Source organism: Strigops habroptila, chromosome 1 (assembly GCF_004027225.2).
Source record: "Strigops habroptila isolate Jane chromosome 1, bStrHab1.2.pri, whole genome shotgun sequence".
In the NCBI taxonomy this organism is placed as follows: domain Eukaryota; kingdom Metazoa; phylum Chordata; class Aves; order Psittaciformes; family Psittacidae; genus Strigops; species Strigops habroptila.
Genome location: NC_044277.2, coordinates 24,189,306 through 24,213,824, shown reverse-complemented (window position 1 = coordinate 24,213,824; position 24,519 = coordinate 24,189,306). Strand labels below are relative to the sequence as shown.

At 39.5% G+C, this 24,519-nt stretch overlaps 1 protein-coding gene across 2 annotated transcripts in view; it reads left to right on the top strand.

The window, feature by feature from the left end:
- Positions 1 to 19,443, top strand: part of TMEM67 (transmembrane protein 67) — a 32,229-nt gene extending 12,786 nt beyond the window's left edge. The window contains exons 11-28 of one of the 2 annotated variants that reach the window (XM_030501364.2): positions 406 to 471; positions 1,513 to 1,669; positions 2,044 to 2,167; positions 3,319 to 3,424; positions 4,016 to 4,072; positions 4,167 to 4,265; positions 4,760 to 4,858; positions 5,224 to 5,310; positions 6,022 to 6,121; positions 6,222 to 6,361; positions 8,773 to 8,913; positions 9,470 to 9,550; positions 10,689 to 10,805; positions 11,966 to 12,082; positions 12,165 to 12,269; positions 12,597 to 12,699; positions 15,782 to 15,924; positions 16,384 to 19,443. In XM_030501364.2, the coding sequence (XP_030357224.2) occupies positions 406 to 471; positions 1,513 to 1,669; positions 2,044 to 2,167; positions 3,319 to 3,424; positions 4,016 to 4,072; positions 4,167 to 4,265; positions 4,760 to 4,858; positions 5,224 to 5,310; positions 6,022 to 6,121; positions 6,222 to 6,361; positions 8,773 to 8,913; positions 9,470 to 9,550; positions 10,689 to 10,805; positions 11,966 to 12,082; positions 12,165 to 12,269; positions 12,597 to 12,699; positions 15,782 to 15,924; positions 16,384 to 16,464 (1,923 nt within the window). In that variant the 3' untranslated portion in view covers positions 16,465 to 19,443. The remainder of the gene's footprint in view (positions 1 to 405; positions 472 to 1,512; positions 1,670 to 2,043; positions 2,168 to 3,318; positions 3,425 to 4,015; positions 4,073 to 4,166; positions 4,266 to 4,759; positions 4,859 to 5,223; positions 5,311 to 6,021; positions 6,122 to 6,221; positions 6,362 to 8,772; positions 8,914 to 9,469; positions 9,551 to 10,688; positions 10,806 to 11,965; positions 12,083 to 12,164; positions 12,270 to 12,596; positions 12,700 to 15,781; positions 15,925 to 16,383) is intronic. The other variant, XM_030501373.1, reaches the window with a different exon arrangement.
- The last annotated feature ends 5,076 nt before the right edge of the window (positions 19,444 to 24,519 follow it).

The following is a 24,519-nucleotide window of genomic DNA, read 5'->3' as shown; positions in this document are numbered from 1 at the left end:
AAAGGGCAATATGAAGGTGGAGTTCTTTTTTCATGTGATTCTTAGCTTTAGCAGAAGTCACTAATAAAGCTTTGGGCAGCACAGTGCATTGAACATTCAGTCCCCAGAAAGATTATTCTTGCCTGGTTGGATGCTGCTCTCCAAGATCTCAACTTCAGTGATGGAACTGAAAAATACTAGGCAAGTATTTATAAGCTAAAGCAGCATTTTAAGAACACCAATATTAGTACAATAAAGAATTGCTTTTACTCTTCAAGATTAATCCCTCTCTTCTTAAAAAAAATAGAACAAAATGTCTTTTGTTTGAACTGTGAATGCATAAACTGCTTGGGGTACCTGTAAATATTTTTCATGCAAGAAAATGATACCGTCGATTTAACCTAATTGTAATTATGTTTTGTTCAGCTTTGTCCTGATACCCAAACTAAATTGAATGCAGCTTATGCATTTGGAACAACTTACCAACAAAGTGTAAGTAAGAGATAAAATGCTATTCTGAATTTTGGATTAAGGTTTTTTATACATCATTGGTAATTCAGTGCGTATTGAAGGACCTCTGGAGTTTAGCCATAAGCTGCAACGGGGATTTCGTCCTTGTGAAATTGTTGCTTATTTTAATTTCTTTATTATTGACTGAAATAAATGTGGTTTTTAAAAATTATTTAAGTGTACATCACAAAACTTGTTTACTGCATAAGATAATCAAAATTAATTGAACTGGCATTTGTATTGGTGAGCTTGTATATACTTAGATGCTAAATTCAGTCAGCCACAGACATGGTTCTGACAGCCTGTCTGGGCAAGCTGCACCAGTGATTGGTGACCCTCACTCACAGTGAAAAAATGTTTCCTGATGCTTAGAGGGAACCTCCTGTTTCAGTTTGTGCCCATTGCCTTTGGTCCTGTCACTGGGCCCCACCAAAAAGAGCCTGGCTCTGTCTTTTGTACCCTCCCCTCTGGTGTTTGTACACATTGGTAAGTACCCTCCTGAGCCTTCTCATCTCCAGGCAGAACAGTCCTAGCTCTCCCAGCCTTTCTTCATAGGAGAGATGCTCCAGTGACTTCATCATCTTAGTGGCCTGTGCCGGGCTGTATCAAGTAGCTCCATTTCACTCTTGTACTGGTTCTTGTACTTTCGCTCTTGTCCTGGTGAGCCCAGAACCAGACACAGTACTCCACAACTCCAGTATTCATTCTGCTTGACTTCGGTGTTTATGCTGTTTCAAATTTTGTGTCTGTGAAATTTGCTAGGAATTTTTTGCTAATCTGTTGAAAAATGTTAGCAGAGCTTCCTTCTCCACGTCAGTCATTCTGGTCATTGCGATAATTACCAAGGGGTTTCTATAAAAATCATTAGTATTTTGTAATTGCTTGCAAATAGCTGGAATGCCTTGTCTTTTGTGAAGAAGTGGCACAGATTCTGCAATGATTTTGTAGGGGAAGAATCCACAACTTGATAAAATCATTAAATGGCTAAAGTGGTATTTTTATTTTAATGTTTTGTTCTAACAGTGCAAAATTTCAGTTTCCAAGATTTTATTGGATTTTGCTAATCCAGTTTTTTATGACCTATTCCTTGAATATAATGGTGACAATGGACAACAATATCTTTGGGATGTGCCAGTTTTAAATTTGAATCTTCAGTACAGTGAAATGTTTGTTAATCAAGGTAAGACTGTTGTAGTACATTTCTGTGAATTTAAATAACTTTTTAATAACTTCAAATAGAAAGTATTTGTATTAATTACTGTTAGTGAGTTGTCTTTAAAGATACCACAACACACCATAATTTGTTTCTGTTTTAAGAATTTAATATTTTGTGGGCAGGTTCTCATACTGTTAAGTGCAAACTTTGGTTGCAAACACCAGCCCAATCGTTTGATTTCATTATGTATTTGTTTAAGTTGAAAATAAATAATTTTACATGCTGGATACAGTTAGATGTATTATACAGTTATATGTGTCCTTTCTAGTAGCTTTCATTCCCTTTGTGTGTTGAATTAGTTTCTTACATATTATGGGACCGTTATGATTTTTTTAAAGGCAGTAATATGAACAACTGGCTTCTGACTCGTCGATTTTTTTTGGTGGATGCGCTAAGTGGAAAAGAGAATGATTTGGGAAGACTACCAAGAGTACTTCGGATTGCTAGCAAAATAACAATAAGGTGATTACTTGCATATAATACGTAGTACATAGAAAATACAGTAGATTTTGTGCGGTCTGCATTTTATTGCTTTAAAAGAAAATTGTTAATATATGTTGTTTCTAATCTGTCCTGTGCTGCTTTTTCTATTGTATACTTGGAAACAGCAAGAGTTTCCATAGGTTGTTCTGACGAGTGGGTTAGAAAACACAACATTGACTTGTGGTGATTAAAATTACTGTGATTACTTTCCAGGTATGATGGATCAGTCTGTGTATGCATAATGCAAGTTAGCAGGTGTTCATTCATCTGGAAAAACCTAAAAACTCCTGTTAATTCTTTTTCAATGTATATGTTTCTGACTCTATACAAGGATGCTACTTCATACTCTATATTGGTTTTTTGCAGTATTTTTACAAACTGTTGCATATTCTGTTATACAGTCCAAAACAGGCTCGTAGTCCTTTAACTGAAATTGTGAGACTACCTGTTAAGGTCTTTACTGATGATTAATCTCAGCTGGAATATGTTTTAGAAGAATCTTTTTTTCTCCTTCTTTATGTAATGTTGTTCTCTAAGATGGCAGTCTTAAAAATTGAGATGTCCCTTTTTCTTCAGCTCTTCTTCACAACTTATTAGTTAAAAAGATGGCTGAGTAGCGTGGAGTATTGATCCATACAAGTAATCATATTGAAGATTAATTTAATGTACGAACTCCATTTGCTGAGAATTACATATTACATTATTTAAAAAAATAGGGATTAGCTTATGTATCTTAGGAGAACACCCTCCTGCCCTACCCCTTTGAAAAAATCAACAGACACATAGGAAAGATAATTCTGTAATGTTTTGAGAAAAGTTACCTTTTGAAATTTACTTCAGTTGTGGCTATTGTAATGTGAGCAGTAGGTAAAGATGGATTCAGGTATTTTCTTACAAATAATCAATCTTCCCCAGCTTTTTCTTGTTATATATTTAAGTCCATGCCTTCGTGCACTCCTGTTGCTTTTAAAATGTGAATTGCCATGTCATTGGGTTTGTAACTCACATTTTATTGATCAGGTTGCTCTGTCCATTTAGTATTTTCTTATTAGTACAATTTCAGTTAATATTTTCCAAGCAACTCATCCATTTTCTGTATTAAAAATAATAGTCTGTTTATATTGCTGCAGCATTCGTCTGGCATCCCATAATCAGAGAGGAACTATCTACCCTCCTCTAGTTACTATTGCTTACACAGATGTGCTTGTCGAAAACCCTGAAACCCAGAGTGTGATGGTGAGATCTTTGTGCTGTCTTAATTGAACTGATTTATTAATCGTACTTTTCAAACCAAAGTCAAAAGAGGTCTTAGGTTAGATAGATATTTAAGCTAAAGGGAGCAATTTTGGTGCTGCATGACAATTTTTATTTCAATCAAGCTGGAAAAAAATGGTGTCTGAGCTATGTAGAGCTCACTTTATGATTTTGCATATCGGCGTAATTACATTGAAGTTACTTTTAATCAACACCAGTGAAAGGGCAAGTGTCAAATCTTTGGTGTCTCCTTTCAGAAGGAAAAAAAAAATGCACATTTGGAAGGATTATAATTAGGTACAGTTAATAACTTGCAGGTAGCAGGCATCAATCCCCAGCATTACTGTTGGTAAAATCTGCACTAAGCATAGCAGAGCACATGCTAGTACTAAGCTTGGCATTGTAGTACAATAGGTCAGATGTATACAGTAAAAGAAGATACATGTTGTACTTCTGTAGTAGCCCTAGATGGGAATTCCCACCAACTAGAAGTGTGAAAACTGCCGCTGTCTATAATGGTTGTAGCATTTCAGAATTTCTATGCATATTTACTTTTTGTATCTTAATATTCAGGTTTCCTTCTCGGTCAGTTATGAGATGAATCAGTCAGAGGCTCAGGTTCAGACTGATGTAAGTTGTGCTTCCCTTTAATTCATCAATATAATGATTTACTTATGTTTTGTGTTTTTAAAAATATCTGCCGATAACTTTTCATTCTCTTCAGATCACGTTGGGTGTGTTGGGTGGGCTCGCCGTGTTATGGTCCCTTCTCAAGACTGCAGGCTGGAAGAGGCGTACAGGAAGCTCTATAATCGACTTGCAGGTATAAACAGCTGGCAACCTAAAAAGGGACACATCTTCCTCTTTTTAAGGAGACCTTTGCTATCGTTACCAGTGATGTACCTATTCTGTTTCGTAAGGAAACTGAAATAATTTCCAGCCTAGCTGCATAGAAATGTGACCTGGAGTTAGGCTTACTTGAGGAAGTAGGTTTTTTGCCTTTTTTTTTTTTTTTAATTTTGATTTTGTCGTTTAGGAAACACTTTTGCTAAAAATCAAGGTATTTACAGAACTATTCTGATCAGTTGAGTGGACTTAACTTTTTAGATTAATTCTTCTTTGAACAAAGACCAGCATGTAGGAGTTTCAGATACTGAATGTACCATATATATATGACCACAGTAGAAAGTTTATTCAAGGCTTCTTTTCAGTACTAGAGTTTCCTGTAGTGTGAGCTGCATGACATTTTGTATAAATGTACATATGCATTACTTGATCAGTTTTACAGATCTCTACAGTGTGTTTTTGTAATTGCAGACAGTTTTGAAGTTCTTACTGTTTTATGCTGGAGACCTTGCCAACGTTTTCTTTATCATCACAGTGGGCACAGGGATTTACTGGCTTGTGTTTTTCAAAGTAAGTGTTTTTCCAGATTTGGGGGCTATGAAAACCTATTAATATTGCATATATTTTTACACAAGAATTAATTTTCTTTCTTTTTCCTTTCCCCTTTTTTTTTTTTTTTCTGGTCAGACTATTGAGGCAAGTTCTATATCATATTCTGGTTTGTGTGCTGAAATTTTTGTGTTCATGTGTTTCTTTTCCTTAGGATTCACTGTACTTGCAGTCTGCTTAATAGTCACTTCAAATATTTTATAAATTCTAAATGATTACACATTAAATATTGATCTTTTTCTGCAAAATGTTACTCACTTTTAAGCACTTAGTATGTTGTTACTTACGCCATCCATACTATTTTAATATAACTTCTCTAATTATAGGGTCAGCAGTTTGTCTCTGTCCTTTTACCACTTCCATCTGAAGAAGAAGATTTTGTTACATACATAGCATGTGCATTTAGTTTAAAGGTAAATATATTTTTGCTCAGGCATTAAAGACATTTCAACATATGCTTCTGTATATTTTCAGTAGGCTTGTTTTTGAACATCTTGTAGAGTTCATTTTATTAGCATATAGATGCAAACAATTATTTTACTCTAAGAATTAAGTAATTTTCCCATAGAAATTTGTTTTATGGAGTCTTTATATGGAAACAGATGTCTAAGGAAGATGATCTATGGAAAATTACTCTTTCGAGGATAAAGGTGAAAAGAAACCCAAATAATACCATATGAAGCAAGCAAGTGCTTTCTTTTAAAGTGGAACATAAGTGCTGTCAATTCCTGATTGAAAGGAAGACATTAAAATAGTTATGTTCAAACATACTTGTAGAGTTCAGAGATCGGTATTCTGTCTTCATGGGATATACAAGTATTTTATTAATTATGGGTATTATATTGCATTGGAATTCATAATACAGGTTAATAGGTTATGGGAAAATACTTAGTCTTTTTTTTTTTTTTTTACTTTGCTGTATTTTCTTTAGAATTTTTGGTGTCATCACATGACCATTATTACATTAAAAAAAAAAAAAAAATCACAAGTTGGTTCCAAAGTTGCATTTTCAAGTAGATTACTTGTTATGTTTAATGATTGACTTGTGCAATGACTGTTTCTTCATCTTTGTCTATATACTTTTGCTGTCCTTACTTGTTATATTTCTCCTTTTTCTTTCTTAGGCTCTGCAATTCTTACAACTGCTGGTTTCACAGCTTACTATAGATATTTTCTTTATTGACTGGGAAAGACCTAAGAGCAGAGTTGTTAAAGGAGTTGAAGGTAACTTAGACTTTGCTTGTTTGGATAACCAGCTTTGGTTAAGTTCAGATACACTATCAAGTATTAAACTTCAGAGCTTTATTGTATGTATTCTTTTTAGGTGAAGGTGTTATTAAAAGTGCTGCTGCACCTGTGAGCATATGGAGGACCTATTTTGTAGCAAATGAATGGAATGAAATTCAGACAGTGCGGAAGATAAATCCTCTCTTCCAAGTGTTTGCAGTTCTTTTTTTTCTGGAGGTATTGTTATTACTACTATTATTGTTACTAAGGTTTTACAATTCACAACCAGAGTGTAACATAAGGGTCTGGTTTTTAACTCTTGCATTCTTTGAGTAACCTTCAAGTTCACCTGAAAACATGTAACTTAGTAAAATAATTATTTTAATACATTTTTAAATTTATATGTATAGGTCATTGCAGTATTTTATTAAGGAAGACTTGGGGGGGGGGGGGGAACCAACCCAACCATTAATTAGCTTAGTGACCTTTGTTAGTTTTGTTTTGGTTTTTTTAATGAGTTATCCTAAATGGCTTAAGAGACTGATAAATCCGTGTACATACTCAATTCTTTATTTGCCTCCTGGCTCTCTCCTGCAACAGTCAACAGCTTTATTTCAAGTTACATATTTATCTGAACTATAGTGACCTTTCATAAAGTAGGAAATGAAATGTGCCAGTTCTGTTCCTGATGGCATAACACAAGGCAGTATGCCTTCAGTTACAGCTTAAAGATACATGAAAACTTGTGCTTTAGATTTTCAAGAACATATTGGTTTGTTTCTTCTGCAGTTTGGTAAGTACTATTACTTTGGGAAGTACTCTTAAAGCATGTAGCATATAGTTGTTTATGTGAGGTTCTTTTACATATTTCAACACATTTTTATATTTCTTTTTTTAATTTCCTATTTTTCTTTATAATTAAATACGGTAAATACACCCAAGCTTTCCTCATTCACTACATCAATAGTTTTGCTGTTCGTAAACACAGGCCAGGACCAACTTAGGTGCCATGTTACAAGGAAAGAATGGGAAAAAAGAGAGCATGTATTCCCCAAAATAATCTCATATTACTCTGTGTAAGATGCTGGTATTACTGGAAGGGAGAGGCAACTCTCAGTACAGAGAGATTAACATCTTGCTCTATAACTCCCGCTATGAACTTGTCTCTGGAGAACCCCTTTCTTGCCACTATGGTGGAGAAGGTCATGAAAGATATCGATATAGGCTAAATCAGTGTTTATGGAAACCTCAGATAATCTTTATAACTTTCATTGCCATGCTGAAGATTGGAGCTTAGTTTCCCTAGAAGTATAAAGCGCAGGGGTAGATATGGTAATCAGCTGCTCACTACAAGAGGGAACTTCTGTAATGCTCAAAGCCTGTCTTCTTGTGTTTAGCAGTTTTAATAAAGTGACTGTTCCATTCTCATTAATCACTGTGACAGGCTGTATGGTAGTAGAAAGCAAGCCAGGAAAAGTAATAATTGGAGGAAGTTGGAAAGCGTAGAAGAAGGAGTCTCCCTCCCCACAGGCCTCATGTCTGGCACCAAAGCAGTCAGTGGTTGGCACTAGTTGCTGTGGCAGTGCTGACCACGTGGTTGGTGCAGGTAGCACTCTGGCAGCAAAATGGAGCTTTTCAATACTGTGCTGGGTCTGGCTGGGGTGGAGTTAATTTTCTTCATAGCAGTCCATAGGATGCTGTGGCTAAAACAGGGCTAACACACTAATGTACTGCCTAGTGCTGAACAGCGCTTGCACAGCACTAAGGTCCCCAACGAACAGGCTGGGGCTGCACAAGGGGCTGAGAAGAGAACGCAACCAGTATCCCAACTGACCCAAAGGGTCATACCATATACCATCATGCTTAGCAGTAAAAATACAGGAGAGGGATTTTCTGGGGACTGGCTGAGCATCGGTCTGCTTCTCGGAGATAGTGATTGCCTTTGCATCACTTGTTGTGGTAGTTCTTTTCACCTTCTTCTTCCCTTTTGCTTGCTTATTAAACTTCTTTATCTCGACCCACAAGTTTTCTTGCTTTTCTTTTTCCTGTTCCCAGTCCCACTGTGGTGGAGGTCAACCCACCACAAATACATTTCCGTGCAGCTGTGGTTCTGAAAATTTTTCACATATTTTTTATCTCTTAAGTGTTTCAAGACATGGTGTTTCTCTTCTCTTTTTCGAGGTTGTTTGTTTAAAATAGATTCAGCCATAAAGGCAGTGGAGGGAAATATATTTCTGTTCAACAAAACCAAAAAAAATCAGTTTCTCACAGTTGCAAAACAGACTGAAAATTTGTTTGAACACTGGAATATACAGGACCAAAAAGCTGAAATTTGGCAGAAATAATATCCCTATGCAGTCCAACAGAAGAATCTTTTGTAGTTTTTCAGTAAAAATCAATGTTGAATTCTTACGAGACTTGTGTGTGTATGTTTTTGAATTTATGTATCGACATGTATTTGTACAGTTTATGTTTTTAATTATGTTTCTCAGTAATAGCACTGGATCACACAGCTGGGCTTTACGTAGTGAACATGCTACTATTCCCAGGTCCGTTTTTCCTAATTTTTAATTCATACTTCCTGTTATAATGGAAACAACAGTGTCATGATTATCATGTTGTTACATTGGCTTTCTTAATCACTTCAGGTGGTGGGATTTTCAAACCTGGCTTTAATGGATTCTTCTTCCAGTCTTGCAAGAAGCAGTGAGAGTTACATAGCTCCTTGGAGCCGCGTGTTAAGGTTTGGTGTGTCTGCTGCAGTCTGGTTGGCCATTGCTGGTTTACAGGTATGGGAAACACATACATACTTAGTTGTCATTTCCAGCTGGTTCTTGGAAGCTAAAATGTATCACTAGGCCCTCCATACTAAGTATCGTAGCACTGGGTATATTCTTAACTGTTTTGCTTGATCTAGACTTTTAGCTGCTTTAGCATGGTACGCCCCTAGAACTAAAAATGCATTTTCTGAGCTATGAGGCATCAGTTTGTAGCCAGAATTTTAATCCTCTCAAATATGTGAATTTATGCAATTACTTTGGTTTGTTTTAAACAACTTTGGAGCATCCTGTCCACGGCAGGGGGGTTGGAACTAGATTATCTTAAGGTCCTTTCCAACCCAGACCATTCTGTGATTCTATGATCTCCAAGTTCAAAATGGAAAGCAGATTATTGCTACAACTTTACTTCTTAGAGGAACAGTGTCAATCCTATTTCATAGACTGTATTGGCAATGGTGGCCATTACAGAAGTCTGTAATTTGTGGGTGTTAAACTGTGAAGTTAACGGCTTAATAAAGTCAAATCTGATGAATTAACAAAAGAAAATCTGGTTGATTTATTTCAGATTATATTTTTTTCTGTGTGTTATGAAAGATTTGTTGAAGATAAGATAAGCCAATTTGTTGATTTGTGTTGCGTGAGCAATGTAAGTATTTCTTTGTCTCATTTGTACAGTGGTATTTTTAATAGAATAATACATAAGGTAGTTTCAAGAATATTAAATAATATTTATTAATTTAATTAAATCAGAGATTGCAAGCTAACAGCCAAAGTAAATGTTTCTTTCAGCTAACTTTATTGCTGCAATCTACAAGAAGATTTCAGTTAAACTTTAAATGGAAAAAGATTCTGGAAGCATAGGTTAATCAGTATGTTCTTCTAGATGTGTGATTTTTAGGTTGTTTATGAAGTTAAGTTGGTTACATATGCTCATACAGAATTTAAAAGTAACAAATCATGACAGAAGTTGCTGCCCTTCTGTCCACTGGTTTGCATTTTAGTACTTTTGTCTTATAGGCACAGCTGTCTTGGTATTACTTGATATCAGTTTCTGCTCCTATCTTGTGGTGTCCCTCAACAGCTGAACCTCATGGTTGTCCCTCTTGGACAGTTACCACCTTTATCATGCATTTTCACTTGAACACATCTGAACTACTTTCCTTTCTCTAGTTTTAGTATGGGTCTTGAAGCTTTGCACTGCAGGAATTCCTTTTTAACCAAAGAAGAGAGCAGTCAGAACAGGTTGGATTGGCACATTTGTACAGAACTTTTTAAAAACACAGAGATTAACCCCTTTTATCAGCCTTTCCAGCCTTGGTTATTCCTCTTCTGCAAAACACCCATATAGTGCATGGGTTGTCAAGAGAGTTAATTTTGGGGTTTATGTGATACATATAAACATTATATCATACTGAATAAAATTCCATCAAATACAGTCTCCTAGGAGCTCAACTGGAATCATGCATACGTATTATGTATCACAGACATAATTTTTGAATCAAACTAAAAGCTAATAACTTTGCTTTAATTTTTCAGGCTCTGTGGAATTAAGTAGTAACCCTTGTTGATAAACTAAACTTGAAGCTGGTGTGTGTTTCTAGTTAAACACAGATAAAACTAATCAGTAGAAGAATTATTAAATCTTTTTCTGCCATATTTATTTTGGTACCTGCCTACTTGGTACTTGTAGAAGGTCTTGCTGGTCTCCACTGGGAATTCAAACATTCAAAAATAAAATTATAATTTTTAATTAAACTGTACTTCTTTTCCCCCATCTCTTTTAGATTTCAGTGTTTCTCTTGTCACACAGCTGCTTTGGTTATTATATCCATGGTCGCTCTGTGCATGGACATGCAGATACCAATATGGAAGAAATGAATAGGAACCTAAAGAGAGAAGCAGTAAGTAAAAGTACTAAAGTTTACACCTGCTCTATTTATTTATTTTATAAAAATCCCCTGCACCTTTGCATTATGGATCTGCACTTGTGCATTACATTGCACCAAGCTGTGATACTTAAAAGATACCACCTATTGGTATGTATATATGACTCAATAGTTCTGTTAACTAGCTCTTTACTATCTCTTCTTCTCTGATACTTCTTCATATTTCATAGATAGATATGATTTCATAGATATTTCATAGATAATTTCTGTTTATCTAAAAAGCCTTTTCATGTATTTAAGAACCTTCTTTTTGATATTGAAGCTTTTCATAAGCGCATGGCTTTCCTAATAAAGAAACATTTACTCTTGCAAGAAAATCTTTTCTTCCACCTCTTCTCTTGTGGTGATATAACTTACTCTTTACAGAAATTAATTTGAATAAGTATTTTTTATAGTTTTCCATAAGTTGTACCTTTGCTGTGAGGTCGAGCAAATGTGAAATGTCTCATACAAGATTGGAGCAGTTTGCATTAAATTTCGTGACATCTTGCATCTTTGTAGGGACAAGTAGGAAGAAAGTACCTTACACAAAGGATATTGCTATTTCAGTGATAAATGGACAGAAAAAACCCCATAACCATGTGAAAATTAAATTTCAAACATTGAAATGTACAGGAATCTCTTTAATAATATAATTTGTATAGGCGTTTTCCTGTAATTTTTTCCTAAGTGCTTATTTCAATAGAATTTTGGAAAAGCAGGTTTTTCCCTATGGAGATATCTCATTTTCTGTTTTCTTGGGAGGGTTGAAATTTATTAAATGTGACTTGAAAAACATATGGAAAAAGTCAGGAATCCAAAGCACAAAAAAGCCAGGACAAGTATAGAATAAATGATAAATATAAAAGAAAGGGCTTCAGAGTGAATGACAAAAGATGTATTAGAAGGTAATGAATTGAACACAGGTGAAAAGAGGAATATGAGTTTGTGACAGCAGGGGTCAGGATTTCATGTCCTAAGAAAATATATCTATAATAGAACTGAGACTGCAGTCGATTCAAATATTTAGTACTATGTGTACATGAAAGAGAGGAAATGAAAAGCTTTTGATTTTTGAGGGTCTATAAATGACACAAATAATGTGTTAATAATTTACAATTGCTTTAATTGTATAGGAAAATCTGTGTAGTCAGAGAGGTTTGTTACCAAACACAGATGGCCAGACATTTCAGATGTCCATTTCAAGAAAAATGCGACTGCAGTATGACAGGATTCATGAAACCCTAACAAGGGTAAGTGAGATACCTGTATTTGGTAAATGTTATTTAAAATACGTAATTTTTCTACTGAAGTCATGGACATGTTGTATTTCAGAGACGTGGTCCTGCTAGACTTTTGGACTCCTCTGCAAATACTTTCGAACAAAGCACAAGGGCATACACCACCATGAACAAATTTCTCAGTTCTTTTATTAATCACGTATGTATTTTGACATTCCTATATTAAGGAAAAAGACTAAATATTGTAAATCTGAAAGACTGTAATTTCTCTTTAAGCATATGTGCTTAAAGACTTGTTGTTAAAGACTGGAACAGTGCTTCATTCAAAGAAAATAATTGGAATACTGTCCGACAGTACAGCCTGTTCTTAAAAATGATAAATCCTTTTTTGTTATGTACTTATTTTTGTCTTTGAATAACCAGTGCTTTTTTTCCTTCAGAAAATGAAGCTGTACTTCACTTTGTAACAAGTACTTTTTCTTTGAAGTCATTAAACAACAAGTATTGTTTTTTCCTTTTTTTATAGGCTCATAAAGAAATGGATTATATTGTTAAAGATAAGTTGCTGTTTGAACGGATTCTTGGCATGGAGTTCATGGAACCAATAGAGAAAAGTCTTTTTTACAGTGGTAAAAAGATTTGTGACTCAGTATCTGTACTGTTATAAGTATGTAGGTTTCTGTGTAGACTTCTTTCCTAGGATTTACAATCTAAACTGGACTTTGCAGCAGGAGGGGTCATTAAATGATTGCTTGTGAGGGAGGGACTGAAGAGAAGTTCTCCACGTTACAGAAACCCTATTTATACTTTGTCGCTTAACTGCAATGACTTTTCTTTTAGGCAGCTGAAAAGATACTCTGTAGAGATGGGCACGTTTATGAAGTGCTCCTTTTGACTTGCTGTCTGGATCCAGTATGCACCTTGTAAATGGCAAGAAGATCCACAATATTGAAATAGCTTCATGCTATTTTTTAATATATAGTACCAAATTTCTTATGAAACAACTAAAAGTATAGAAGACAATTTCTTTAAAGAGGATATTGATCACAGTGAGGATGTTTTAGTGGAATACTTGATAGTTAATAGACCACTCATCTTTGCAGACTCCACTAAGTATTTGAGTTCTTGAATATTTTATTTCAAAGCTTTTAAAGTACTGCCAATGCTTACAGCAAAAATGAGTATTCCAGCAGAAACAGTGACGACACCAGTTCTGATGCTGCTCCCTGGAGCTATGCAAAATCAGTCAGACTTGGGTTCTCCAGTGCAACATCCTGAATCCCAGCCCCATGCTAAACCTAGCCATAAGGATTTCCAAGTGACCAGTACATGTGTTAAAAATAGATTTAGTGAAAGTTCTTGACCATATCTCAACCTTCAAACTAGGTTCCTAAATCAGAACCCCTGGAAGATTGATGCTGTGGAACACCAAGGCTCTAAAAACCTTAACCTATTAATAATTACTTCCAGGTGACCAACACCTGCATCACTGGAATCCTCATCCAGTGTTAGGTCCTCCACTTCCTCAACTTCCTCCAGGTTCTGAAACCCAGAATCCTGGTCTCCCCCTATTAACAAACAGATGTGGTCTGGGGACCAGTATCCACACCACAGTGAAATATGAGCTGTAAACTTAGGCCTGATACCAGTCTGCTTCCTCAGTTCCTGAGCTGTACAGAAGCCATCAGAAATTATCTTTGAAAACCTCAGTTCAGACCCTGATTCTAACCCTTACCATAAGTATGGCCATCACCTGCATGAAAACTAAACATCAGCTAGTGATCTAAGATGATGCAAGCCTTCATTTTGAGACCCTCAAGTACTTGGCTCTCCTACCTCACTGTTATTTAGAATTTATAAATTCTAAACCTATCAGAACTGTAATCCAATTCATAGATATTACCAGATAACTTTTACATATCCTAAATATGTCATTATTCTTATATAACAGCAACTGCAGATTACATCACTGAGCTGTGCAGAGCTTTTCCTGCTTTATGACACTGGGACTGCAGAAGCTGAAACCTGATTTGAATCTGCGTAACCAGTAATGCAGCACATGCTTTCCAACTAGCCATGGTTGTAGTCTGGTATTTTTGGTCAGTTTAGATGTCTGAGCTACACCTAATTCACTAGGGGCTTGGGCTCTCTTCCCTTGTCATGGTAAACCACTAGTAATAAATGTTGCCAGATAGCCAGTATCTGCCTTATAACTAGGACTTGCTTCAGCCTCAGTCGGTGATTCCACATCTTGCTAAATCCTAGAATAGTTTGGCTTGGAAGGGACGTCTAAAGGTCACCAAGTCCAGGCCCCTGCAGTGAGTAGGGACATCTTCAACTAGATCAGGTTGCTCAGAGCCCCTGACCTATAATGTTTCCAGAGATGGGGCATCTACCACCTCTCTGGGCAATCTGTGCCAGGATTTCACCACCCTCATTGTAAGAACAAATTCTTCCTCATATCTGGTCTGAATCTCCCCTCTTTCAGTTTAAAACCATTACCCCTTGTCCTATCACTATAGGCCCTCTTAAAAAAGACTGTCCCCATCTTTTGTATAAGCTCCCTTTAGGCACTGGAAGCTGCTCTAAGGTCTCTCTGGAGCCTTCTCTTCTCCAGGCTAAGCAAGCGGAACTCTCTCAGCCTTTCCTCACAGGAGAGGTGCTCCAGCCCTCTGGTCATTTTTGTGGCCCTCTTCTGGACCTGCTCCAACAGCTCTGTATGTTCCCTGTGCAGAGGACTCCAGAGCTGGATGCAGTTACTCCAGGTGGGGTCTCACCAGAGCAGAGGGGCAGAATCACCTCCTTTGACCTGCTGGTCACGCTCCTTTGGATGCAGCCCAGGATATGTTTTGCTTTATCAGTCATTCTAAAACCCTATTCTAAACCCCAGGTCTACTCAGCCATAAATATTGTCAGGTATGCAATGCCTGAGTTAGAATTAAGTGTATAAGCATGATGTGATGTCTCCAAATTGTGCATTAGTCAACAAAGCTTTGGTCTTTTGACTGCCATTGTTTCAAAGTTCATAATCATAAGCATTGATATAAATATATTGTTTGATGGTTTAGACTGCCACGGTTCCCAGAGTTCTAAATACAAATCAGGATTTCATGGCAGTACAATTTGTAATAAAAATCTGCTGTTTCCAATAAAACTTGCACTAGACATTTTTCTGAAAATATAAGGGAAAAAGTGTTCCTTTCTCTTTTGAAAGTGGTGTTTTTTGATAGAGGAGTGGATAAGTGGTCTAGACTACTTTGGCTATGAAAAAGGCCCATTTTTCTGTGAAACTGTTAATCAGTGAACAAAGGTAATGTCAAGCTCTGAAGTAAGGCTTCAGGCATATGTTTTTATTCTTCTGTTGAGTTGGGGACAGAGTTAACACTTGCTAAAAATTTCAGTGAGAAGGAAGTTACATCTGCTGCTTCTTGTTTGAAGCAGCCTTTTTTAAACAACTCAATTGAGATTTCAGGAGTGAATACAGTTGCATGTGGCACTTTTGTGTTCTGTCAGTATGAAGCCATTTTATAAGTGAAAGGGTTCTAATTATTTTGCTTAAATAGACGGACATAACTACCATAGAATGTCATAACTAATTTTCACTCTGACTTTCCTGTTTTCTTACCAGCTTTCTCAGTGTGCTCTGATGAACTCCACCAACTTGCACTTCACAGAAATAATATCTTTTCCACAATTATTTTCTTTCTCCAGATGAAGGACAGTCTTTCAGTGACGTTCTCTATTACGGCAATGAGACAACACTGCTCATCTTTGACATCCTGTTTTTCTCCGTTGTGGATCTGGCTTCCCAAAGTTTTGTTTTAGCAGCTATTCTAACATATTTGCAACAAGAGGTAAATTTCAATTTAAGAACCAAGTCATATTTTAAAAACCTAGGTTAGTGTGGAAGTTTATACAGTTAACTACGTAATGAAAGCAGTAAGTCAGCAGTGTGTGGTGACAGAGGGCTATACTGAGAGCTTATAAAATAGTTTTTTTGATGTAATTTTTTGTCAGACAGGCTTGTGAGAAATTACTTTTATTCACATGCCTGTCATGAATAATGAGGCTACAAATAACTTTCAGTGGAAAACACAAATATCTGTTCAGATTAATCACACATAATTATATCATATTTCAGGGTGGAAAGAGATTCAAAAATGTTTCAAAAACACTGAAGGGAGTTAAGCACCTAATTCACTCATGTTATTTACAATTTAAAGATAATATGAAGTTACTACTTTATGTTAGTTACTGAAACATTCTGTGTTAAGTATTTCTTCATTAATACATTTTTTCTAAAATGTTCTTAGATATTTAGGTTTATTCGTAGTACACTTGGGCAGAAGAATTTGGCATCCAAAACTCTGGTGGATGAAAGATTTCTCATTTAATTAAGAAGATGGAAAACTTTGTTGAGGAGTTCATGGTGGAAGTTATGTCCATGACCAAAACATCTCTGACCTGCAGATTAAGTGTAGTGCACTTTTCAATAATAGTAATGTTTTTGAAAAGGATCATTTTTATATTTTGTGCTTTTAAGCTTTATTTTTGTGTATTTACAAATATTTTTTGAATTTGTGAACTAAGCCATAGGCCATTAAAAGGAAAGGTACATGAAATAAGAAGTACACTTACTGTTGTTATTAGTAAAATAAGATAAATATTATGTAATGGTTTTTAGAGACTGCTCACTTTTTTTTTTCTGGCAATCTCTTATTTTTTTTTAATTTATTTTGAGGTACAATGTTTATCAAACACATTTCCAGTTTTACACAGCACAGGATTTGTTCAAAAGTAAGTTACTATGTCAGACTTTTTAAAGATCACTTATTTATAGCGACTCCAACTTGAAATTTGAACTGTTCCTTACTGTGTGATAATATTGTATGCTTTTATCTCTTCTCTTGGAGTATTTTGTTTTTCTTGGGTGTGGACTAGACATGACAAAGTTGTGTTGTGTTTGAGATTCAGTAGTGTTTCAGTGATGCAGAAAAACAGGTTAGTTATGATAGAGCAGCAGAGATGCTTATAGGTTCTGGGAGTTTGTTCCTGATCTTCTGTCTTCTGATGTGAGATGCATGGGGAGCTAACAGTAATGCTTCTGTGCTGTTCCCACCCAAGTGAAACACAAGCAATTGTTCTTATCCTTCTAGAAGTGTTTTCACAGGTGCCTATCTATGCTCATGTACCTCTCTCTCTCTGAACTTTCTGGCTTTATTATCTTTAGGTATAACCCAGAGACCATGATCATTTTACCATTATCATATTTTTGGAATTTAAACAAGTTAATAATTATTCAAGTGCCACTTACTAAGTATTAAGGGAGATTATGAATGGCCTTCAAAACACCTTAAAGTGAGGTGTCTACCTCCCATTTGTACCTCTGAAAAGTCTCCCTACCTTTTTTAAAGTGTTTTTCAGTAAATGGTTAAACGTGAATAGTTTGCTGTTTTTATAGCTGTTACTGTCTTTAAATGATTCCACAAGGGACTTTCACTAGCAAAACCACCATAAAATGTAAACCAAGGTTAGTTTGCTTATTGCTTATTGTAAAACAGAGACTGAGGACATAATTAGCTGGACCTAGCAGATTTCCAATGCCAACGTGCTCATCTGCACTGAAGCAGCATCGTTTCAGGTGTTTCTTGGCTTTATAAAAAGGAACATGTTCTCATGGTGATACCGCATCATACTATCATGATATTAAACCTACAGGAACATGGACATAAATCTCAGGGTCACTATGGCTCTAATGTATTTGCTTTTGGTGTTGGCAAAGCGTGTGTAACTTGCTAGTCCAATATAGTTGCTATTAACTGATAAAACATGTCTGTAGCAAGACAGATGACTGAAGAGTTGATTTTCAGCAGGACATCCATTTATCAATATGCAGTTTAGCATGGACATTTCCACGTCATGCTTTCCTTACTTTTTTCTCCTTATGTGCACAATTGTTAGTTTGTTGGTGCACACTATGCTGCAAAAAAAGGTGCAAATACAAAACTTCCAACCGAGTGAAGTGTCCACTATAAATAAAATTATTGTTGTTGCCTTTATAGTGAATGTAGTGAAGAAGTGTCCATTAGGTTCTGGATCTGTTAAAGTAGCCAAAAATTGTATTTCTACTGAGTACGATGACTGTATGATTTCATAAACTGTGAGGTTTCTGTCATACTTCGTCGGTGATCTACTGAGTGCCAAAACTGTAAACTAAGCTAAGGAGCCATCTGACGAAAGGTCTGCAGTAGGACATTAGCAAGGCAAAGTTAAACTCACATGATGCCCATGTATTTCTTTGGTCGATACCTTTGCATAGCTTGGCTAAACTTAACTTTCCAGCCCTTGCAAGTCCTACTGAAATGTCAGCGTACAAGAGGAAAGGCACTCTTTCTTATGTGACCATATTTATTCAAGGTGACCGATGTGACTAAAAGGATGTAGAAAGTTGTTGTGGTCCATAAGTGATCAAGTATGACCCTAATGAATTACCCTAATACAGGTCTTTTCTTACTGTCACTTTCCAGCAATAGTGCTGTGTGCCACTGGCAATGGTAACAGGCTCAGGCTTTTTCTCTGTGTGAATTCTGATGATGTGTTCATACTCATGAATGTATTCCAGGGAACAGAACACACTTCAAATGTACCTCCTCCAGAATGGTCTGACTTAGGCCCAGCTTCAGCCAGAATAACAAAAATGTAGTATCCAGACCAGGGTAAACCCTGGAATGTCTGCAAACAAGTGCCATCTGTAGACACAGACTTGTAGTTTTCATTAGCCCAGTACCAGCAGAAATGGGGACATTTCAGCTCTCCCTGTGTACCCTGTTGTCAATGCTTTGCTAACCAGTGACACCTTTCCGTGCAAAAGTCATGTTTTGAGTTTGCTTTAGATAGGCCTTTAATTATCTGCTGTTCGGAAGGGCATGTGAAAGCTTTGATGACCTTGCAATTTGCAAGAACTACTGCTACAGGCAACTCTTGTTACAGATAAATTATAAATTAATCTAAAAACGTCAAAACCGTTCAGTTGGTTGGTTCCCTTTTCTCCTCGGTGCACACGCTACTCTGTTGTGTTTTATTTTTCCAGGTCATTTATCTAAACTGTTAATATAGCTAACATAGGCACTCTACCTGATTTAGGAAATAATTACAGGAGTCAAACGCTCTAGGCGTTCATAGCATTCACAGACGCTTTCATAGATGCTTTTCTTCATCCTTGCTGTCCAGAGAACATTTGAAATGGGTTGACTGCGCTTTGTTCTCCTATTGTTTGGTATTTGTTCAAGAAATGTGTCTTGTGATTGTATTTCCAACTTGATGTTTCTCCTTTTTTAAAATTAATATGCAGCTACAACATGTTGTTTATGTGATATGTGTCTTCCAAGTTCCTAAATGTTTTATTTCATCACATGGCATTTCAAACCCTCACATCTCCCCCTCTGGGCAATAAAAGTATTTTCAAGGATTGGAGAAGTTTTGCATTTGCAAAACCCGTTGACCCAAGCCTACAACATGCTCTTCCTCCTGTGAGCATGAGAGGTTTCAGAGTGGGGCAGGAGGCTGCTGCTGGCTCTGCAGTGCAGAGAGGCTCTGTCGGGCCAAGTGTAAGAAAAGGATTGTCCAGTCAGTGAGGCAACAGAGGGTATGGTTTTGAATAGCCACAAGTGATGGAATGAGATGGTTGCTTTTTGACAAGCGTCCTAGGGGTTAGACACCAAAACAGTTAATCCCACAAATAATTACCACTCATATATAAAGACAAGGTACAGTAATTTCAGTAATATGTTTAAAATTCACAGGTTTCATTGACTAGTGAGGACTTGGTTGATTCGTATTTCATTACAGCATTCATTTAGTGGTAGATGTGTGATTGAGGTAAATAGTACCAGAGGTGAGAAGGGCAACTGGCACAACAGTCAGCATTTCTCCCTGCCCTTCAGCTTGCTGCAGCTTGGGCAGTGTGGCAGTGCCAGCCATGCCACGCTCTGGGGGTTTGCTGTGTTCAGTCTGAAGGGGGTGTGTGGGCAGTGAGTGACCAGGGGAGGGTGACACTGTGATACGCTCCTAAGAAAACCTCTGTAAGATGAACGCTTCCATCTTACCCTTCAGTAAGCCTTGACAGTCCAGAGCCCTGACCATCTGTACCCCTCTCTGATCCAGACTGCTTTACCTACATACTGGTGTTGCACAAGTCCTGCCACCCTCTTCATTTTCCCAGGTGACCTCCATCACAGCAGGAGTAGCTGTAAGCCTGGCAGTTGGGGAGAAGTGAGGGGCTAATTCGGAAACACTGGATGCTCAAAGCTCACCTGTGGAACAGGTCTGTGAGATCAGGAGCAGCACCAGGTTAGCTGATGCTCAGAATTCCCTTTCAATGTTGAGAACTGTTGTCTTTTTAATCTGTGGCAGCTGAACCAGCACCAGACAGTCTCCTCACAACCTGTCGTGTTCATGGTATCAAAAGCAGAGGCTACATCTAAGCAGGGAGAAGGAAACATACTTGTCACAGCTCTAAAGCAGTTATGCCTAGATAACACACAAGAGACAGATCTAGATGGTTTCTTTCTGCGGTTGGGTTGGGGGGAGGTTTTGCGTAAGTGCCTGCTATTACAGCACTTACCGAACTCCCATTTTACAGCCCTGTGTGGCAGGAAGGCTCACACAGTATGGAAGAAACTGGAATGAGAAAACCAACCTCTAACCCTGTGGTCTCCGTGACCTTTTCACCATAGTTTACAACTGCAGGAAAATAATTCCTTTCGAATCATGGCACAAAATAGGTCTCCAGTTCTGCCTGCAAATGCTGACTGGAGATATTTGCTTTTGGCTTTGCCTGATCCCTGGGACAAGAAGAGCTGCACTGACCTCCCTCCTGAGCAAACAGCTTGGAATCTCCTGGAGCCCGGCCTGATGCCCCTTCCCACCCGTGCCCCACCAGGGGTAGCGAGCTGGGATGAATGGATTTTGCCCTTTCACATGCAGCAGTTTCCCCTGAATCCTTTCCACCACCATGGAGCTGCTGGGGCATGGTGGGGGGCAGCACCTCCCTCCATAGCTGTGGATCAGAACCATCTGGCCTGGCAACAGAAAGAGCAGGGCCCTGCAGCGATGCTGTCTGGTTTGCAGATGTGCAGCTGTGACCCCCCTGTTTCACAGGTTGCTGTAAGGGAGGGTCGGCTGCTGTCAGCGGGGAAGCTTTGCTTCCTCACCCAAACAATGCAAGAAAACCACAATTTCCTCAACCTCTGCTGCTGTTTAGAGCCAGCCCTGCTCTCCAGTGGTGCATTTCTGACAGCATTAATAAATGCAGAGTGATGCTTCAGTGACACACTTCTTGGAAATAACAATATTCATTGCCCAGATGTCAAGCCAGAAGAGCCCATGGAGCCTCTATAGGTAATGGAGCCTCTCTCGATGGTGCCACCCGCTGCTCCCGGCTCCACTGACCCAGCCCTTGATTCCCCAACATTGTTATCAGGGGCAATGCTGCAGCCTCAGCAACCATTACCAGAGAAGGGCTGGGATGCTTAAAGATGCAGTTAAGTAGCAGACACATTTAAATGTATCTAGATGGAGGAGCAGAAAGGAGTTGGTCCTCTCTGGGGAATGGCTTTTGTTTCCTGAGGCTTTTTGCTTTCTTGGCTTCCCCTTTCTTTCCAGCACTGCTCAATTGCGGCTGCTTTAACTGGGAGAGCTTGAAATGAGTGCAGAGAATTTGGGAAGGTTAAACCCAGCCCCCCAGTCATTGTCGTAGCACTGGTAACTATAAAAGCTGTACTGGAAACAGCAGTGTGTAATTAGAGGAGGTGGATGTTTTCACCTTCTGTGCCTGTGTATATGCTGGAGTGCAAAATCCTACCTGCTTTTCACACCCCTTGTCAGTCTCTCAACTCAAGGATGGTATAATAGAGTCTGCAAGGAGAGCAAGCCAGCTCTGCGGGTGCGTGTGCTTGGTGACAAACACCCCTAGAGACTTGCCCACCGCTGGGAACCAGCCCTGGCCCCTCACACCATCTGTGCTATGGCGGCGCTGAGATGGATCCAAATGGGCAAGCGGCTCGGAGGGCTCTTGGTAGGCAAGGAGCCCTGGCAGGGTTTGCTGCTCTGCAGGGCCAGGGTGATGCTGGTGGCACCAGCTGAGAGGAGGAACGAGAGAAGGAGCCAGGTCTGGGAAGAGGTGCCCAGAACAGGCGGGCCCAGCCTGGCCCAGATGCACCAGCACAAGTTTCAGTGTCAGCTCAGGTCCACCAGCTCTTCTGGCTGCCTTGCATCATGCAGGGAATACAAGGCAGTTCCCATGTGCTCCTTCCCTGCAGCCCCTTTGCCGTGAGATGAGCGTGCAGCAAATATGAATGCTGATTGCACGGTACCGCTGCGATCCCTGGCTGTCTGCAACTGGCCTGCCTGACGTGCACTGAGCTGGGACGAGAGTGAGGGACTCCAAGCCCATGCAGCAGAGACACTCACCCTGTGCTGACACCTTCTCACACGGTTTTGTATTCAGATCTGACCCAAGAATAACCAGACAGGTACCCTTGTCCCAGCAAATACAGCATTTCCTGAGAAAGGTGCCTATGGTCCTGGATTTGCCATCTTCAAGCTTTTCCCTGTGTGACAAAGGCTCAGGACACCCACGGTATGTATGTGAGGGGGGCCTGCAGGTGTAGTTTCTGGAGCCCAGACCCACCGACATTCCCATTTGATCCCTGGGCTCCCTCCTGGGTGTACGGCCACATGCTTGGCTGCCTGTGCGTGCCCAGCTAAGGCAGCCTGATGTGCTTCCACAGGGAGCCCTGGGGTCTCTGCAGTCACCCCCCAAGTGAAGGAGGGACCTTGGTGAAACACCAACCCTCCCATTTCTTAATCAATCATAGAATCATAGAATGGTTTTGGTTGGAGGGGACTTTCAAAGATCATCTAGTTCCAACCGCAGGCAGGGACACCTTCCCTAGAGCAGGTTGCTCAAAGCCCCGTCCAGCCTGGCCTTGGACACTGCCGGGGATGGGGCAGCCACAGCTTCTCTGGGAACCTGTGCCAGTGTCTTATGCTCTGACTCTTAACTCTGCAACTGGTTTTACTCCTGCATGAGAAAAAACACTTTTCTGAGCAAGTAGTTCCTCCCAAGCTCCTCTCTGCTGAACATCAGTTTATGCTGGAGAGCATCTCCTTTGAGAGCAATTGAGGCTGCATTTGTCACTCAGGGTGAAACCAGCAGAAATTGCATGCACAAAGTGAAAAGCCTCCCATGAGGCTTTTCAGCAAGAGAAAGCTTGTGCAAGAGAACAGCAAGAGAAAGGGTGTGCACGTGCTAGGCTGAGGGGAAGGCCGTGTGTCTGTGGTCCCCTCCGATAAACAGCAAAACCATCTGGAGCTCCTGCTATGTAACAGGGAAAGTCGTCTGCCTCTCCATGGGACATCTTAACAGGCCAAATCTCCTTAGTTACAAGCACTCTGAAGCAGAGTTTCAGGAAACATGTATTATTGAGAGAAGATGCCATTTTAATGTAAGAATAGAAGCCAGTAAAGGGTATGTGCATCTAAATAATACAGCACTGCCCAGGCTGCTGGGTACGTCTGTCACCCCAGGTTCATGGCTTCAGCCCAGGCTGCCCCTCAGGACCAGAGGCAGCTCCCTGCACATGCCCTCATAGGCTCAGGCCAAGCCTCTCTCCACAGGGCCGGCTGTTGCGGGACCTTCCCAGGAGGTGTCAGAAGCCCTGGGGATGGCCAGGGACAAAGCCCGTCCCCCAGGACAAGCTGCCTGCTGCGAGAGGGAAGCTCCATTTCCCTCCCAGAGACGCCCTGGGAGCTGCCCCCTCCCCTGCTGGTTCAAGGACCAGTATGGGCACTGGAAGTCACTGGCATGTGCAAATTAAACTCTCCGCGGAAGCCCTACGCCATCAGCATGCGGGGAGCAGCAAGCACCTTCCTGCAGGGCTCCTGACAGGGGCCTGGGTATCCCCAAAGTGCACCTCCCTCCCCAAACCACCCTCCAAACAAACCCGATGGCTCCCAGTGGGGGGGCCACGCTGGCAGCTTAAAAGTCAGCTCCCCTGGCCCCCAGGTGTTTGTAACCATCAGCCCAAGAGCCAGTAGGGTCCAGTGACCCTCCTGGCCCCAAGGCATTACTTAAGAGCTTAAAGGAAGGCTGTAAGCAGCCATAAAACTGCTCGAAGCTCACCTCCCATCCAAAGTCTGGTGATGCTGCAGCTCTGTCTCCGCTGTTGCCATGTAAAGGAAAGGGGAAATTGCCCTGGTTTTTTGTGCCTGTGAATACTTTTCTCAGAAAAACCCACCAAGCACATGCTGAAACCCCCACCGGTGGCCTGTTGCCTCTTGCGGCCTCATAGCACAGGCTCTCGCACAGTTTACTCCCCAGATACTTGCTTTTAGGGTTAATTTCTGAGCAGGGGAAGGCTGTCGTGCTCCTGACGAACTATGCTGTT